General features: G+C 32.3%; 4 protein-coding genes across 5 annotated transcripts; all 4 read right to left on the bottom strand.

The window, feature by feature from the left end:
- Positions 1–94: 94 nt before the first annotated feature.
- Positions 95–5563, bottom strand: LOC128397256 (protein MTO1 homolog, mitochondrial-like). The gene is made up of 8 exons (XM_053357967.1): positions 5550–5563; positions 5391–5442; positions 1861–3262; positions 1577–1745; positions 1378–1493; positions 972–1129; positions 804–903; positions 95–609 (listed from the first exon to the last, which is right to left on the bottom strand). Exons 1-8 carry the CDS (start codon positions 5561–5563, stop codon positions 320–322), a joined length of 2301 nt encoding a protein of 766 aa, XP_053213942.1. The 3' UTR covers positions 95–319.
- Positions 709–3656, bottom strand: LOC128385734 (protein MTO1 homolog, mitochondrial-like). The gene is made up of 5 exons (XM_053344638.1): positions 1861–3656; positions 1577–1745; positions 1378–1493; positions 972–1129; positions 709–903 (listed from the first exon to the last, which is right to left on the bottom strand). Exons 1-5 carry the CDS (start codon positions 3272–3274, stop codon positions 799–801), a joined length of 1962 nt encoding a protein of 653 aa, XP_053200613.1. The 5' UTR covers positions 3275–3656; the 3' UTR covers positions 709–798.
- Positions 5170–7585, bottom strand: LOC128385756 (uncharacterized). The gene is made up of 3 exons (XM_053344669.1): positions 6886–7585; positions 6476–6652; positions 5170–5910 (listed from the first exon to the last, which is right to left on the bottom strand). Exons 1-3 carry the CDS (start codon positions 7385–7387, stop codon positions 5825–5827), a joined length of 765 nt encoding a protein of 254 aa, XP_053200644.1. The 5' UTR covers positions 7388–7585; the 3' UTR covers positions 5170–5824.
- A 1581-nt stretch (positions 7586–9166) lies between these two features.
- On the bottom strand, positions 9167–17425 carry LOC128386136 (CUGBP Elav-like family member 2). Of its 2 annotated transcripts, XM_053345226.1 has the most exons (5): positions 16450–17425; positions 15241–16050; positions 14908–15056; positions 13398–13792; positions 9167–9927 (listed from the first exon to the last, which is right to left on the bottom strand). In XM_053345226.1, exons 2-5 carry the CDS (start codon positions 16043–16045, stop codon positions 9456–9458), a joined length of 1821 nt encoding a protein of 606 aa, XP_053201201.1. In that variant the 5' UTR covers positions 16046–16050; positions 16450–17425; the 3' UTR covers positions 9167–9455. The 2 variants fall into 2 exon arrangements, with proteins under 2 accessions (XP_053201201.1, XP_053201134.1); XM_053345159.1 differs by having other exon boundaries at positions 15241–17425.
- Between the last annotated feature and the right edge of the window lie 2186 nt (positions 17426–19611).

A 19611-nucleotide genomic window follows, 5' to 3' on the forward strand; every position in this document is an offset into this window, starting at 1 on the left:
ATTTAATTTATTTCTTTTGAGTAATTAAATTAATTACTCGTTTTCGACCTGCTGTTGTTGATCGATTAATATTAAATCATGAATGACAATTAAATTGATTTTCCAACGGTACTATTTTATTTAATCAATATAATATAATATTTAACATTAACACCCACACTTAATTACACTTGGTTTTAATTATTACATATAAATATGAGTGTTGATTAGAGCTAATAGATTAGAAACAATTTGGCAATTAAGGATATTAGTTAATTAATTATGATGATCATGATGAGTGAGTTAATTTAGAATTTGTTTCTCTTTCAAATTTAATTGTTTAGGAAACACAAAGTTCAACTTCGTTGGGGTCAATTGAAGCCCGTTTGGGTTTACTTTGTTTCCTTCGGTCCTTTCGGGTTATATTCGAGGACGATGATATCGATGAGGAGGACGAAGATCGGGTCAAGCATTGGGAGGGATATTTACGGGATCGTTTAAGGCCATTGTGATTTAACATGTGATTAATTATCGATTTCTGATTTGAATTTCGTTTACCACAAATTACTATGAAATGATGATGATGATGTTGTTGTTGTTGTTGATTGCTGTTGATTTGATTGTTGAGTTAATTGTGATTTTACAGGTGTTAACAATGATCGTTGGTTAGATTGTGTAGGTGGATTAATAGATTTAAATTTAGGAAAAACAGCTTGAGAACCATAGGAATTAAATAATGATCGATGATTTGATTTACTTGTTATAGTTATTACAAAATATCACAATCTAATTATCAATCTAAGTTGATAAAATTATCGTTTAACGGGATTGAGTCAAATTTTCCAATTCTTGTCTCTTAATCATATAAATTAACGCTGTGATTGCTGAAAATCTTACTCCTGGTATCCTTGAGGCACTTGAAATCTAATTGGAAATGAAAGGAAAATAATTTACTGAATATTGAACAGTTTTAATTGTTAAAATTAGCTTACCGATGTTGGTCTTTGTTTAGATAATAATTCACGAGACTCATTAGGTAATGGAAGTCGATTGTCAAAGTAATTAAAATCTTCTGGGATAATTAATTGCTCTTCTTTCTGTAAATCATAGATTTGTATTTTCTCCCTCTCAACCAATTTCTCATATTGAGCTGTGGGAACAACAATTTAGAATTAATTTAGCAAATGGATAAACGATTAGAAAAAGATAATAAGAGAGTAACGGTGAACCCTAGACAAAATAGGTTTCAAAAAGATTATCTCATCTGAAGATTAGATTAAAATTAAGAAAAAAAATTGATTTTGATGAAATTAAGACAATATGGTCATGAAGATCAATTGCTTATGTAAAGTTAACCGTTACACTTTTTAGAAAATTAACTTTTCCTATCTAATTTACCTTCGATTCTGATTCGTTCCAATAATATTCTATCATCTGGTAGATTAACTTGTTCTTTCCTCAATAGACCAATAAGATTATCTTGAATTTCAGCGATTCTCATTAAATCACGAGCACTGAAAAATGGAAAATAGAAAATAGAAAATGTCATAATAATTAACATTCTGATTAATTGATCAGCATAATCAATGGTAATTACCTTCTCTTGTTCCCTCTTATTGCTGTAGTTAAATTGTCTTTTAACAATTCAGTCCATTCACTTGTATCTTTTTTATAATTAGCTAATTCTCCTTTATAATAATCGAGATCTGATTTAGTTTGACAATAAACATCGTAACGTTTTTGGGAAACGCAACCTTGTTGATAACCTGGAGAAAGAGGGAAAAGAAAAACAAAGATGACGAAGATAAATGTGATCATGTTGCATTGAACTAACAGCAAATTATGATAACATTCAATGGTTAATTTGGTTGTAACAATTACCTAATTGAGTTAAACGTAAATCAGCATTATCTGGTCTCATGTAGAGTCTAAATTGTGCCCGAGCTGTGAACATACGGTAAGGTTCAATTACTCCGACGGTTGTCAGGTCATCGATCAAAACGCCGATATAACTAATTGAACGGGGAACAATTAATGCCTCTTTTGATTGAGATTTTGAAGCTGCATTGATACCGGCGATGATTCCTTGTGAGGCCGCTTCTTCGTAGCCCGTTGTACCGTTAATTTGTCCAGCAAGGAAAAGACCGGAGACTTTTTTCAATTCAAGGGAAGGTTTTAATTGTCGTGGATCAATGTGATCGTATTGTATTGAATAACCAGGTCGGGTAACTTTAGCTTTTTCTAGACCGGGAATTGAGTTGATCACTTTAACTTGAACTTCGAATGGTAATCCATTGGCCAGGCCATTTGGATAGACGGTATCACAGTTAAAACCTTCTGGTTCCAACCAAACTTGATGATTGTTTTTCGGATATTTTAAAACTTTGGCCTCGATCGATGCACAATAACGGACACCGACAATTTCTTCATGGATATGCCTTGAAAGGTGAATATTATCTTGAACTATTTTCGCTGTTTCCGGACTGGTATAAGTTAAAAAGGTCGGTTTCTGATCAGCGGCTGGTAACCAAACGCTCTTGTTGAGGAAAGAAAATGGATTCGGAGGATCGTCACCTTTAGAACATTCTAAAGAAGAATAATCAATTGTTCGACCATCTATTCTTGGTGGAGTTCCAGTTTTCAATCGACCCAATTTGATATTCATTCGTTCTAATGTTTTAGATAAACCAATTGATGGCTTGTCGCCCATTCGTCCAGCAGGAAATCGTTCCAAGCCCAACAAGATCATTCCTCGAAGAAAAGTACCCGTTGTAATGATAACCGATGAGCTTTCAATTCGCTCTCCAGTAGATGTTATAACTCCTTTACAAGTGTAACCATCGCCTTGAGGTTCAACAATTAAATCTTCAATTGAAGCCGCTTTCACCGATAGATGAGGTTTATTAAAGATGGCACGTTGAAGATTCTTCTTGTAAAGCTCTCTATCTATTTGAGCTCTTGGACCCCAAACTGCTGGACCTTTACGTCGATTAAGTAACTTATAGTGCATCCCAGAGATGTCACAGATTCTTGGACAGATACCGTCAAGAGCGTCAATCTCACGAAGAAGATGACCTTTACCTATCCCACCGAACGCGGGGTTACAGGACATCTCTCCAATGGTGGACAGTTTTTGCGTCAAAAGTAACGTGTTAGCGGACATATTTGAAGCAGCCCAAGCTGCTTCTGCTCCTGCATGTCCACCACCAACCACGATAACATCATAAAAAGGTCGAGATGAATAAAAAGCTCTCGAATGTAGTCCAAAAAGCCGATGGCAAACCTGTAACACCATTGAAATAAAAGAGCAACAAGAAACACAACAACAATTTCACAATTGATTAGATGAAAACAAAAATTGTACTAAATCTAAAACCAATGGGAATTCACAAAGAAAACAAATAAACACGAACTAATTTATCTGTAACAAACAGTTAATTAAGTTACATTCAATTCCACAATCAAATAAAAACAATCAATTCAAGTTCAAGACAAGAAAATTCAATCTTCTTCAACACCAAAAACCATTATCCAAAATCACCATGATTCTCATCGCCGAGAGCCGATTCCATCAATTAACCCTAAAATTCTAGAAGCAAATAAACACAGAAAAATCAGAATTCAAGATAAACTAAATCAAAGATGATTAACTTAATTGTATTTGAGAAAAATGTGTTTACATTGATGTTCTTTTCTAATCCGTCAGATGGCGACACATGAGAGGAATTTTTCTCAGCTGATCTTAAGAGCAATAATTTAGAAAGAAAAATTTCAATTGAATTAAAAGTAAATTAACTTGATTGCTGTGATAATTTAATCCAAATCTGCTATAAAATTAGTTCACATCCTGTCAAAAAAGTGATCATCTAATTCTAGGTTTGAGATAATCTTACCTTTTGTGTAAATGGAATGATTTGTTTACATAGTAATCGTATTGGTAGATTAATATTTTCATCTTTGAAGGTTAATCAGCTTCGATTGGGTTCCAATCACTTATCTTTGGTTCAACATCGTTCAATCAACACCAGTCGAGTTAATTGTTTCTGGAGACCATTTCAATTCAGCCATCTCAAGAGTATAGCTCCCAATTCTCATTCACACTTTAATCCAGATCGGACTTATGGTGCAATCCTGATCATTGCAGTTACCATTTCTGTGCTCAATATTCCCAATTTTTTTCTAAGATTCATTCCCGACATTTATGAAGCTTTTGTAGATTCAATTTATTATCTCGTCTCTGATTTCGATATAACCGATTCATATACTCCTGGTGTCAACAAGTCAGCCCAAGGTTAATACTTTGATTGGAAATGTGATGTTGAATTTTGGTAGAATTTTTTTTCTCTCTGATCTGGTAAATTAGGATTTAATGTCTAACGGTTTCCTCTTCTCGATATTTTGTATATTTGGGGTGTGTTTCTATGGAAAAGACAAATGTGTCAAAGCAACTAAAAACCACACCAATGGATAAATTAGCAAAGAAAAAGGAGGAGAAATGAGAAGACTCAAGTTGTGTTTTAAAGAAGCTCAAAGGCAAGGAAAAGGAAACCGGAAGAAAGAATAAAAAAGAGACATTAATAAATCAGTTTTCTATCAATGTTCTCGCTCTTCTTATCCATATATACATAATAATGGGGCCAACGCCTTGACCGGATGTCTTGACAAAAGGGAGCCGAAAAGACTTGCTGAGCGACCGATATCCTCCAGAATTATCAACTTAAGTGATTAAAATGAAACAACATTAGACGCTGATGATGGCGGAATTGAAGGGAAAATGACACGAGTATGATGGAGATGATGAAAGGATAAAAATGATGCCCGAAGCGCTGATCCTTGTGATGATAATTTTAATAATTTCCTCAGCAAATTGATTGGCAAAGAGCATTTTAAATCCCAAATTAAATAGTGAACATGGTTAAGTCAATTCATCAACCTTGATATCATTTCCTGAATCACCTCACAAGCTGATAACCTCATCTACAACTACTCCTTAATTCATCCAACACACTAATTAATGTTAATCAATTTGATTAAGTGGCAACAGGACTTGTTTTGATGGTCAATTGAAGTGATACAATTTGATTAAACATAACTCCAAGAGCTAATCAATTTAACAACAACAACAACTTACAACCAAACTTTCATTGAGAAAAAAAATCAATTATTCATTCACAATTAAGATTTAAACTAATACAATTTCAATTGAAATTTATTTGTTAGGGTAAAAATTGATTTTTAATTGTACAAAATGTTGATTGATTGTTGTATTATTCAATCAAATTATGTAAAAATTTGTTTGACTATGAGTGATAATTAAATTAACAAAGCACCGGGAAAATAATAACAATTTTGATTTAGGATTTTTTTTCTTGTGTAAATAAAAACAATCAAAATGATTTAAATTGATTGTTGATTTTTCCTTCCGATTTCATTTTTTGCTTGATTTGATTGTGATTTTTTTGGCTCAATTTGGTTGATCATTTTTTTTTCATAATCAACTGTTTAAGTTGATTGATTTGTTTATTTGATTTGTCTAATTTTTTTTTTGTCTCGTTAACATTATTGTGAACTAAGGATTTGTCATTTATTGATCAACAATTAAAAGTTGATGGTGATTACGATGATGAAGAAGAAAAGAAGATGAGAATTAATTAAATTGTAACAATCAATTTGATGAGAAGAAAAAAATATTTTTTTGAATTTCGATTCAATCTGTTGATGTGATTTGAATGGTGATTGATTTTGTTTTTCGTTGGTTAAATCACATTGAAAGAGATCACAATTAAGTTTCCATTTTGTATTGATCAACATGAACAACGAAATGATTAACTAATTAATCCAGTGATTAAAATTTCTCATACCCAAGGAAAAGTAAAGTTAACTTTGATTTCTGAGCATCAAGAGATTCGTCCTTATCATCAGCAGAAACCTCTGTAAGTGAACAATTTAATTGTTATGATTAGTATTTATAATTAGAATGAATGAAAATTTTGAGAAGAACCAGAAAAAGATTAATAATAAATCACTAATCATTTGTAAATAAACAATCAAAGCTAATTTCTTGAACATTTACAAGCGATTCAATGATAATGATCAACATCAACATCATCTCATAACAATTTACTCACAATTAAGAAGGCAAATTAATCAAATTGTTATGTGATAGTTGCCAAATTTTTTCGTAAATTTTTTTCCACTTCTTAATTGTAATCACTCAACTTGATCACAATCATTGAAAAACTATCTTAACCCATAAAACTAACCCATCTTCTTTCATGATTTAATAGTCAATCAATTTGATCATCTTGTTAGCAATCAATATCTTCATCATTTTTTTTTTCATTGATCAATTGATTGTCTCTTTATATTTCAATCAAATTCAATTGAAGTTTTAGTCAATCGTATAGGTAAAAGTAAATCAACATTGTAAATAAATTCAACAATCAATGAGAATGAATATTGATCGATTTTTTTTTCTAAACAATTAGTTAATTACCTTTAATTTGATTCTGTCCATCCACTTGCAGAGCTTCAACAAGTTGTGGTTCTTGGTACAATTGAATTGTATTCCTATCGAGCATCTCTTCATTTACTCCTTGATAATTACCGTTAATTATTGCATAATTTTCAGGCTGTTTTGGAGCCACAACCATGATACCATAATCTGAATCAGCTGATGAATATAATTAGGAAAAACAATAATAATTAATTGTTGAAAACAGCAAATCATTTGGCAGTCAAATAATTGGGCTGTTTTGTTTCAATGATTTACTAAATTGTTGTATAAACTTTTTCATGTGAAGTTGAAAAATTTTGGCAAAAGGGTTGATAATGTGATCCCGAAGATGAGGCCAAATGATATTTGATGCCGTTAATTAAGTTAATCAGTTAAATCCTTTTTCTTACCTTTATCTGATTCTTGTTTAACTCGACTCACTGGTTGACCAGCTCCTTGATTACCGATAACATAAGCAGTTGGAACATAAGCTGAAATCGGCTGGTCAACTTTTTTCTTCTTCTTTTTGGTCTCAACAACGACTGTTGGACTATCCTCACTTTCGTCATCTTCCTCGACTTCGTACTTAACTTTATTACTTCGAGTTGCAGATGACCCTCTGACCTGACGAATCTCAGCTTGATCTTTCAATCCTCGACCGCTGACAATAATCACTGGTCTTGAAAACGTTTCAGCCCCATGATAATTTACTCCCGCCGATGAAGCCGATGGTGGTAACGTTAATCTTGCACTTCCACCAGTAGGATTGTATTGCCTATCAAATAGATAAGATGAAGTTTCATCTGATTGCCATGGATTAGTTTCAAATGATTCATCTAATTGTTGACCATTCGAAACACTGATAACAATGATTGAGAAAACAAATCCGATGAGAAAGTTTGATAACATCATATTGAACAGAATTTAATTAAGATGTGAGAACGATGATTAACAAGCGTAAACTGTTAAAGTCAATCAATTGATTAAAACTCAAGTAAATCTATTAGATTGTTGGTGATGATTAACGTTCACTGATTAAGTTAACTCGAATCATCTACTCTTATATAAAGTAACAAAGTTCTCACTCAATTTTTTGTCACAATTTTCTTTTGATTGTTTACCTTTTTTTTTGAATCTTCTTCTTCTCTATTATCATTATTATATGAGAACAATTAAATTCATCACCTAATCAATTCACTTTCTCTTCTATCTCTCGCCTTTAACCTTTTCTTTTTCATCATCTCTTCATTCATTCAGTAAAAAAAGAGACGACATTTCTTAAGGAAATTTAGGAAATGATTAAGAAGATTTCGATATCTAATTGGTTAAACGGAACCAAATTGGTTAATTCCTTTTCCGTTTCAACGGTCTGTTGATTGTTGCTTATTTACGGAAACCTAAACATTGTCCAAAATTTAATTGGCATCGGACGTTTTATTGAATCATTTAAATAATTGGAGAAAATCAATCAACAGCCAAACAATTGTAATTGTTACAATTTACCTAAGTCTAGACTGGACCAATGAAGGTAAGCAAATGATTAGGATGAATTGGAAAATGTCAACATTTCATTTATCCTTAATTTCCCATAAAATTAATTTCCAATAACTTAATCAACTACCAATTGGCTTCCAATCAAATTCAAAGACAATAATCATCAATTTCCATCATTTTCAACTGATGTTTTTTATTTTCTATCCATTCATCAGTAAAATTATTACATTGATAGGTGAGGAAATGAGATAAATTAGGAAAGGATAATTAATAAATCAGTTAATTGCAGTAAAAGATGTTAATTGTTGAGAAAATGAAAAAAATTTCCTTAGAATATGTAAATTGAAAGTCAATAGATATCGCCACTGTCGTGGAAAAAGTTTCAACTTTTTTTCAAGGAAACAATTTATTACCTAATTATCCAATTTTAATTAGCAATTCGCTAATTAGACACATTAATTTAATTCTTTTTAGTCGAGTTGAAGTTAATTATTCTAAAGAATCAACGGTAAAATTGAATTTACACTTTACTCGAGTCTCGAAAAAGTATCGATACAAATATTTAAGATAATATGAAGAATCAAAAATTGAGATAATTGTTACCAATTAATCAACGATTTCTAATCAATTTAATCATGAATCGGGTAAGCTAAACAATTTGTTTTCTCCCATTAAAAGGAAGGAGATTAATTGTTAATCAATGATAATCTCCTTTCATTTGTGTTCTTCTCCCTTGACCAATCCAATACTTTGTTGGATTAACTTAATGTATCTTTTTTAATTGTAACAATTGTAAAGTAAATCTAATTGTTCTGATCATTGACTATTCTTTTCCCTAAAATCTTTCATTCTAATTACCAGGTAGTTAAATTGTTTCTCTTCAACCGTTAAATCGTTGCTTTGGTTTCCAAAATGTTGTCACTTATTCAATAATCCATATAAAGGGTTAGAGTTGGTGAGAGGATCAAACAATGGATCGGATTAAGAGTTACAATTGTGAATTGGGTGAATTATTGTAACTAAATTGTGATTTACTTTAAATCAATTCTATTTTGGTTCATTTGGATTTTATTTTTATTCAAATGGCCTGGAAACTTATTCTAATATCAAGAGGGAAGATTGAAAAAGAGGTGATCATTGATAAGCCGAGATTTAAATACACAAAAGTTAAATTGTATTAACCGTTAAACAGGTAAGTCAATTTAGTTGCAATTGAAATTTTCTTAATTTTATTTCAATTCCAATATTTAAGTTTTATTTTCTTGTACTCATATGTACGTGTTTTCAATTATTTATATATATATTTCAATGATAATAATATTAATAATAATAATCAATATAATTAATTTTATGCATTATTGGTCAACATGGGAGATGGAGAGAGTAGTTATATTTATGTTATTATTATACCAATTAGTTGAAATGTTGATAGTGATGAAGAAATAGGTGGTCAAGAAGGTTGTATATTCATATATTTATATACTGGTCAATATGGTTTATCTTTGCACTTTTTCAATTGAACTTTAAGCCGTTTCGCTCCAATCTGGAAGCCGTTCATGGCGTGGATGGCAGCCTGGGCTGAGATAACATTATCGTATGAAACAAAACCGAAACATTTTGACAAATGGGTGAGTTTGTCAATAAATACTTTGCTTGATAAAACACGACCAAAGTTGGCAAAAATTTGAGCCAAATCATCATCTCGAAACTCAGCCGGTAAATGGTAGATGAAAAGATTGGCTCCCTCTGGACCCTCCATGGGCTTACCAGTTACCGATAAACTGGCTCGATGTGCGTGAAGGAGACCCGAGGTGGTGTTGAAAGCGGCCGCGGCGGCCGCTGCATGGGCGGCATTGGAAATGGAAGCTTGAGTCTGAGTGGCTGTTGGATAACTGTGATTTCCTGGTTGACCATTACTGGTCAATATTGAACATCTTTTATACTTGAAACCAGAATAACTGGTAAAAAAAATGAGAGAAAAAAATTGATTAAATTCTATATGATTTAATTTGGTTCTAACAACAATTAGGCAACAATATTTTCAATTAGTGATAATGATAGAAATATAATTCATTTCTAAAGACTGGAAAGAAAAACTTTTACTTTTCTTATCAGGTTAAGATTTATTAACGTAATTAATATTAATAAATGAGTTAATCCATTGATTAGGTAATTCTTAATCGTGAAATCATTAATGACGAGGAAAGTATTAATTTAAACATTTGTTGTTATAAATGATCAAAGTTAATTTAAAGCTTCCCCTTTTAACTGCTAAATTGATGCTCGATCAATAAAGCTAAATTGTTACGATGATGATTATCATTACAAAGTTACAATTTAATGTAACTATTTGGTTAGGATTAGTTAAACCTCATAATCAAATATCAGTTTACCTTTCGAGGCTTAGAGATTAGGGAAATATAAAACATACTGGAAATTTATGTTATTGATTTAACTACATTTATATATCATTGGTTAGTCTGGAATCTGATAATCGTTAATTTGATCTTAATTGTAGCATTCACAGGAGATTAATTGTTTGCTTTTACACTCACAATTTATTATTTTGAAATGAGAGGAAACAGAAAGCAAAGAAAATCAATTAGATGGTCAATAATTATTGATCATCAATTATCTCTTAGGCTAATTTGTGAGCGGTGACGAGAATGCTAATTGTTACCATTTAATAATGTGATAAATGTAATATGATCAACAAGTGGCTCGGTTTTTTTAAATGTTATCGCAAATATTTGGAGTCAATATTTTCAGGGTTAATCTGAAACAACGATAAAGATGAAGTAACTTTTGTTTCCGCATTTTTGCTCTTTCTTTTTCTCTTTCCTTTTTGAATATCATCTTGATCATCCTCATCATCATCATCATCATCATCACTCTCTGCCTGTAAAAATCGCGCTTCAAGCAAAATTTAAGTAAGAAAATATATCTCATTTGAAATAAAACTTCTCTTTTAACATCATCATCATCATCATCATCTCTCTCTCTCCTTTCTCCTTTTTCATAGTCAGTTAGTTTTATCATCTTTCCGGGCCAACCGGTTTAAACGTTGTAACCAGTAATAGTATTCAAAAAACCAATGAAAGGTAAAAAAAGTAAGACGATAAGGGAGAGAGAGAGAGAAACATCTAAGTTTCAATGTAAATCCGGATTGGAAATCAAATTATTGCCAATCACATAGAGTGAGAGACAATTTTTAAGTCGATGACAAAATACCTTGATAAAAGATGAATGAGATGGGAGATAATCATTATAAGAGAGAAAGAGAGGGAGAAAAATGGAAAATGATATTTAAATGTTCAGGTAACGATATCATGTGAATAGAAAATAATTCCAAAAAGAGAAAGAGAAAGAGAAAAAGTTAACAAGTATTAAGTAGATGTAGAGTTTTATCAGCTAACGTAACATATGGAAAGAAGCTAAAAATCTTATTGAATAAGAAAATGATGATATTCGTTGAAAGGGGGTAAAGTCACAGGGAGAGCATAATGATGATGATGATGAAGATGATGATGGTTGAAATGCAGTTATTTATTGAATTTGTTCAATAATTGGAGGCTCTATATTTAGCGATGAGAAATAAAGAAGGAGGAGAGAAAGGGGAAAGAGGAAAGAGGAAAGATGAAGGTGAAGATGATGAGAGAGACGAAAACGAAGAGGGAGAGGGAGAAGATGTGTCTGTAAGGGATGAATGTGGAGGTTTTGGGTCCTTCTTGAGCTTTAATAATAAGTTAAAGAGGTTTGAGAGAGAGAGAGAGCGAGAGAGATTGTGAGCTAAGTTCATGAGACAAGTATCAGGAACAAATTAGCGGTTATGCTTGAAACCAGTAGAAATAAAGAAACGAGTATCGTAATGATAAGTACTGAGTGATGATAATTATAATCATAATAAAAGATGATCGTTATATACCAATCATATCATTGCCATTCAAGCGATCACAATGATATTACTCAATTATTACATTATGATGACATCTTACTCTTACTAACACGCATCAATATCATCATGATGAAAATTATCATCATTGGAATCATTTTAATCTTAATCAACTTATCTGTTTTTATTCTTACTCAATACTATTGAAAAAAGAGACTGCGTGTAATCTTAAATGTTGATGAAATAAACAGATTCTCAAAAGCTTTGAAAATCTAGTTGAATTTCAAGAAATTTTAAATCAACTGATTTAAAAGAAGAAAGATTGTAATCATTATCATGGAAATGATGATGATGATGATGATGATGAGGATGACGATGAACCAAACTTCATTGATCAAGGTCACAATCTGTTTCTGTTCAAGCTTCATTATCATTTAATTGAAGCTAAAATAATGATGATGTGAAAAAAATGCTCAACATGCCAATCTCAAGTTTAGTTGTGTTTTTGAGAGCTTGTAACACAATTAATTAATCATCTAATTGGTGTCAAGTCATATTTTCGCTTTCAGTTGATTAACAAAACAAAAGATGATAATTATTCACAAATAAGTGAGAAATTAATGAAACAAATATCTATTTCATTAGAGGGAGAGAGAGAGAGAGAATGGAAGATACTTATGTAAAGAGAGAGAGAGAGAGTTAAGTTATCATCATGGTGATGATTCTTCTTTCATGTTCACGTGTAATTTAGTTTAACTCAAATTGCTTCGAATTGAAGTTAATCATGAAATAAATATCCACTGGAATTGAGAATACATATAAATACATCTCATAAGATAAAATGTGCTTGTCGGATAAAATTGTTCTACTAGTAAGATGAGCAGATGAAGAAAAAGTAGGAAGAGAGAGAGAGAGAGAGAGAGAAAGTTAAGTTTAGGTGTTGTATAAATGAGTGAGAAAAATGAGAAGGAAACTGAATGATGAGTGTTATTTGGAAGAAAAAGGAAATGGGTTTCAATAAATTGATTCCAGAGATGCCTTTCTTTCCAGGAAAGATGATCATGATGATGAAGATAAGGGAGAAGAAGAGAAAGTTAAAGAAATCAACAGGCAACTAACTAAAGAGATATAGAGGATTGCAGGGAGTAAAAGAAAATGAATTTACTTATACAATAGTTTATACACAGTATGAAAAGCATTCCAGAAGAGTTTAGGATTCAATCGATAATACATTTGACTAAACTCGAACCCATCTTATCTTCACTCAACTAAATATCTATTATAATAATCATGGTGAGCAGAGATAATTTTTCATTATGTTTTTCAAGGCGTGAATTATTATATTACGAGGATTGTTAATTATGGAAGCATTTAAAAAACATTAACGTTAGTTGGCGTTATTAAGTTTTTGTTACATCTTCCGGTGTTTCTGTTCTGCTTCTTGTTTTTTTACAGGAATAAAAAATATTATGCTTATTATTGTTGCTCATTGTTGGTGGGTGGTAGTAATTTAGGTATCAAGTATTTTCAACTTACTGTTGTTGCATTGCTAGTGTCGCTGCTGCTATGTGTTGTTGTTGGACTTGTTGTTGGTGATGATGTTGTTGAGCCGTTGCTGCTGCTGCTGCTAAGGCTAGATATTGGTTTGCTGTTGATGGGGTAAGAGCAACTGGTGGTGGTGGATTGGGTTGGTGTTGTTGCTGAGCTGTGGCTGAAGCTGCTGCTGCTGCTGCTAAGGCCAGGTAAGGATCGGTGGCTGGTGTTGTAAGGGTTACAGGGGTCGGTGTATTTGTTTGGTGTTGTTGAGCTGAGGCTGCGGCAGCAGCTAAAGCTAAATATGGATCGGTTGTTGGAGCTGTCAGAGTTACGGGTGCTGGGGTGGATGTTTGATGGACCACTGCTGCTGCTGCGAGATGTTGCATTAAAATTTGCTAGAGAAAAAAAGAGAAAAAAATGGAAAAGTTAATAACGAGGAAAATGAAGATTATTACAATGATCTGGAATGGTGATAATCGTAAAAGGAGGAAAAACTCTCACTATGCAAATGAGAGTCACCTTAAACTATGTGTGAAAATATGAAATGATGAAGAGATGAAGAAAAAGAATTTTCAATTGAAAAATATCTATGACAAAATACATGTCGATAAAATGTTTGTATACATAATCCAATATACATAAATTATTTATCAAGGACGATGAATGAAGCAACAAGCATCATAATCATTTCTGATCTCAAGTTTTTCCTGATCATTGTCTGAATAAACACAATATTATGCTAAAATGGAGAAGGATGAATAAGGAGATGAGAGAGTATATACTCTCTCTCTCTCTCTCTCTCTCTCTCTCTCTCTCTCTCTCTCTCTCATCCTCAACCAAATTACCATCACTATCTTTTATCTACCATCTCTATCCCTTTCTTACCATCCATCATATTTATCACCTCCACCACATACCTACAGCACAATAATAATAAAAGGTATATATAAAGCGACGTGAATGTTTATGACTTATCATCTTTTTCATCATCATCAGGATAACTTTTCATCACTCTCTGAAAGCACACACATCATATAAAAATATATATCAATTCCTACACTTCAAGTCTTAAAGAATTTTTTTCATATTTAGTTTTTTTCTCTTCATTTCTAATCTTTTTTGCCTCTCATCTTGTCATCATTATCTTCATCATCACCAACATTATTATCTTCGTCATCACAATCATCAGTATCATCAGCTTTTCTTCACCATTTGGTAAAAGCTCCTTCTCAGTTTACTTAACACACACATAAACTAATACAACTTTTTCTCTCATTTGAAAATAAAGTAATCACTATTCTAGACGCGTTGTTTAAATTACTTGGTTAATCAGCTGAGTTCGTTTTGGTTGTTAACAAAATTAAGAAAATTGGTAATGTCTCGAAGAGTGAAAAATGTCGTGAAAACTAAGGATAAGCAGAAAAGATGATAAAAGAGCTGAAAATTGTAAAGGTATCAACACGTTTTCTTATTCCCTTCAAATATTCTCAAGAAATTAAACGAAACATACTTGTTGCTTTCTAGCATCTTTATCCTTTTGAGTATCAGCAAATTTAACAACCAACGATGATGAACAACCTTCCATAGTTTGACTGTGATTCATTGCTCTGATTGCGTTAACTGCACATTGTCGAGAGGTAAAGGTTACGAAAGCACAACCTGTAAGTGAAAGAGAGAGAGAGAGAAAAATCCAAATGATTGAATTACATTATCATTAACTTTAGTTTCATGTTCTTAATCCGAGTAATAAATGATGAGGATGAGGATCAAATAGAAAGTGTTGACTTAAACTGTTCAAATATTAGAATCGATTGGAATAAAGGGAAATAAACAAGAGACGAACCTTTACTAAGTCCATTAGCATCTCGAAGTACTGTACATTCCTCGATTATACCGTAAGGTGCAAACATAAGCTTGACTTCGGTTTCGGAATATTTTTTGGATAACATACCAATGAAAAGTTTCCTTTCATTACGATTCTCACTATCAGCTGGTTTCATTTGAATGGGATGATGCATTCCAGGTAAAGTTTTAATATTATGAAGAGCATTTTGAGCATCTAAGGCCGATTTACGGGAATAAAAGGTAACAAAACAACAACCTCGACTATGTCCAGAAGATTTATCTTTGAGTACATTTAGTGAATAAATTTCACCAAATTCTTCAAACAAAGTTCGACACTCAAGTTCAGACCAATCACGTGGTATTTGTCCGACAAACATTTTAATGGCATTGGGATCCGGTTCACGGTGATTACTATTCGGGGTAACACATGGAGGAGGTGATTCAGATAGGTGGTTACTACTGTTATTACTGTTATTGGTGTTGATGGTGTCATTCATGTTCCCCGTTGAGTTGGACCCGTTTGAAGTTAACCCGCAGGCCACCGGAGACGGTGATGATGATCTCAATGAGTTAGCAGGACTTGAGTTACTGGTGCCGGTCATGCTACTCATACTTCTACTTTGCCTTCTTTCGTCAAGATCTTCTTCCTCGTCCAAATGATGAGAATGATGGTGATTATGAAGGTGAGTTGATTGTTGATGATGGTGATGAGAATGGCGAAGATGCTCAATTGAATCAGCCTCTTCAACCAAACCTAGTAAAAGTTGACTCTCATCCGTCTCTAATCTGGCCTTTTTTACCATTCAATCTGCTTTAGTTAAACCCAATTGATCACAAAAAAATGGTAAATATTAATATAGTTATTAGATATATTTATATATCTATATTTGGATGGTAGAAAGTTAATTAGATAACCTTAAGCGAGAATTAAGGTTAGTTGATTATGAAGAATTGATTATGAAAGGTGATATTTGTAATGGTGGTAATAGTGGTGTGTAATGGTGACAGAAGATGAAGGAGGGAGAGAAAGGAAAAGTGAGAAAGAAAATGAGGTAAAAATAGGCAAGGGATTGAGAGAAGAAGAAAAAATGATCAAGTGAAATTGATAGAGAAAAATGAGAAGGATAGAAAAAGAGAGAAAGATTAGAAACACGTAATTTCTATTCTTTTTTTTTCTTCTCTCTCACTCACTTATTCTCTCTCTCACCTAAACGATATACTACTTATTGTTGTTATTCTATCTTCTGGTTAAGAGAAAGCAATTGTTTTCTGTGAATTGGTGATACAGGTATTGGTAATAATGGTAGTCAGGTATAAGTTGATTGTGAAAAGAGAGTAAACAAAATTTAGGATAACACTGATGATGGAGGGAAATGATAAGTTGTTGTTATAGTTGAAATATGATGTTGAAAATTGATGTTGTTGTTGATGATGATGAAGATAAACTTGCAGTAATTGTAATTGTTGATATTTTCTCTCTAGTATTAAAAGATGAAGAGTAAAAGGTTGTAGTTTTAGTGGTTGTTTATGTAATGGAAATAAATATTTTCCTTTTACTTGTTTCTCTCTTTGAAATAATAGAAGAGAATTTATTTGTTCTTTTTGAAAGCAATACTGTTTCTCTTGGTCTTTTAGTGGCTGTTGTTTCTCTTGTTGTTCCAGTTGTTCTTCAATAACAGTTTTACACGAAGAAAAGTACAAATTATAATAATAACACTTGTTGCTTGTGATTTTCTTCTTCCTCAGGGTAGTTGTTGGTTTAATCTCATAATCATCATTTAACAAGAAGAAATTACGATCATCCATAACTGATCAAACTTCCAAATGAAATAGGGATCAGGATGAAAATAAGAAAACGAACCAACACAGTGAATAAAATCCAGAGTGGAAAGGATGGAATTACTAAAGCACATAAGGCAGAAAAAGAGAAAAGAACAAAATAAATAAAAAAGAAAAAAAGTGAATAGAAGAGAAGAGAAAAAACGAAAAAATTGATTATCAACAAAAGAGTAAAAGAATAAAGAAAAATTGATTATTATTCTTAAATGAAAAAGAAACTATTTGATTGAACAATTAAATGGAAATAATTAAATCAACAGGTTAACAATTAAAGAAAAATTCAACAATTGGCCGAAAGCCTTTTAACATCATTGTGACTCCGAAGTGGAGAGAATACAAAATGAAACCATTTAGAATGTTGAACAATCTTACTCATTATTCTTTTATTAATGTTTTCTCTTCCCTACAGAGCGTAGCCTAATCGCGCTACGTTTTTTTTGATTTTTACATGTTAATGGGATTCAGTTTTATGAATTTCTTTGGGTCTAGTTATTGGGATGGGTGTGATTTTGGGTTTTGTGGGTTAGAACTTATGATTTGGGTGTATTATTTTCTTTCACTTTCTTAGAAAGTCCATATAAAATTCATCTTATTATTGAATCTATGGTGAAAATCCATTGACTTTCATGGAAATTCACTTACTTTCCGAGAAAATTCATCAACTTTCTTAGAAAAACGTTCTTATTTTCTACTGATTCTTTATAAATTCAAGTAAAAAACCTTGCATATAATTATATTTTTCTTTTGTCAGAGATTTTTAGGAGAATTTGTTTCGCTTCTAAGAGAAGTTCATCTGCGCCTTTGTGTCTCTTTATTAGAATATCCTTGAAGTTTTCTTTTGGATTCATAACCATCAAGTTGTCCCTTTGTACATCTAGTTTTTCACAATTGAAGATGATATGAAAAGAGTCAACTTTCTGGTGTCCACATAAGCATTTTTGATTCTCTATCAGGTAGTCATATGAGCCTATTATCATCTTTGTCTGTGAGTTCATTTTCGTCCATTTGGTGTTTTTCTTTTTCCAGTGGGTACCTAAGATTAGCTTGAGGTTGTTGTTTGTCTTTATCTTTTTAGACCATTCGAACTGAGTAAATTGGTCAGCTATTTGATTAGCATGAATATTAACTCCGTTCCAGATCCTATTGTCGGTTACCATTGGATATAAATTTAACTTGTTTTCAGCGATATTAAAGATGTACGACCTTCTATTGAAACCTCTTTTATAAAGATATTTCAAAGCGATTTTAGCGATGTTGTTGTAGGTTGGGTTTATATTCATTATTGCATAAGTCGCTAATCTACTATCTTTGTATGACATTCTCAGGTGCTTTCTCATTAATTCATTGCCATGTCGGTCAATTGTTTTTACAAGATCCGAGTTATTTATCATTGAGGCGAACAACAGAGGAGCCAAATAATTGGCTGAGGATATGATGAATGATTGGTTGATCATATTTACAATCGTTCTCGGTAGTCCTGATAATAGCTGTTTGTTGATGTTGTATTTTCTGGAATTCTCGATTATCCCTCTTATTACCTCTTCTTGATCGATGAGCTTAATTCTCATTATATCCACTGGAACTCCAAGAATTGTCGTCCGAGATTTGCAATTCGGGATGTTTAACCTTGCCTCCATATTTGATAACACCTCAGTTTTATTAAGCGAAATTGTAAGATTAATTTTGTTGGTCTCTCTTGTTACTATCCTTAAGGTATTAGTATAAATTTTTTCGTATATCGCTGGGTCACTTTCTTGACATTTGATTGAGATGAACAGATCATCAGCATACGCTCTCACCTCCGCTTTGGCCATTACTTTCATCTCCTTGTTGATCATTTGGTTGACTTCGAGCTCAATCTGTCTCAGTGTATTTTTTGTTCCAATGTTGAATAATATTGGTCCAAGTACACTGCCTTGAGGAACTCCTAGTAGTACTTTTTTGTGGTAGATTTTTTCTTTATCAGTCACGGCCGCACGACGATCCTTGAGAAAGCTGATTATTCCTTTGGCTACTCGATTGGAAACCTTGTCTTTTATCAGTTGCTGGATAATCGGTGCATGATGGATTTGATCAAACGCTCCAATCAGATCAGTTTGGATAATGAACCTCTTTGAGCATTTGTAGCATGATGATGTTAATAAGTCTTCAACAAGATGAATTGTTGAGCTATTTTTCTTGTAAGCGTATTGACCATCATCTGAATCCGTATCCACCTCCTTTTTCAGCCCTTCTAATATTACCATTTCCAGCAGTTTACCAAGGGTGGATTGTATATTTATTGATCTAACCCTCTTGCCGTCCGATTTTGGAATCATTGCCACTCTCGATATCTTCAGGCTTAATGGGAAGCTACCATTGTTCACCATCATGTTGATCATTCTGGTGGTCGAATCCGGAAATTCATCCATTAGTTTGATCAGCATTCTTTTATCCATGTAATCAATTCCAGGAGATTTATTCTTAATCTTTTTGATGATGGTCTTTATCTCTTCAGTTGATAATATTATATTCTTGTCAAGTTGTTTAT

This window comes from Panonychus citri, unplaced genomic scaffold (assembly GCF_014898815.1).
Source record: "Panonychus citri isolate SS breed McGregor unplaced genomic scaffold, ASM1489881v1 Contig00001, whole genome shotgun sequence".
NCBI classification, from domain to species: domain Eukaryota; kingdom Metazoa; phylum Arthropoda; class Arachnida; order Trombidiformes; family Tetranychidae; genus Panonychus; species Panonychus citri.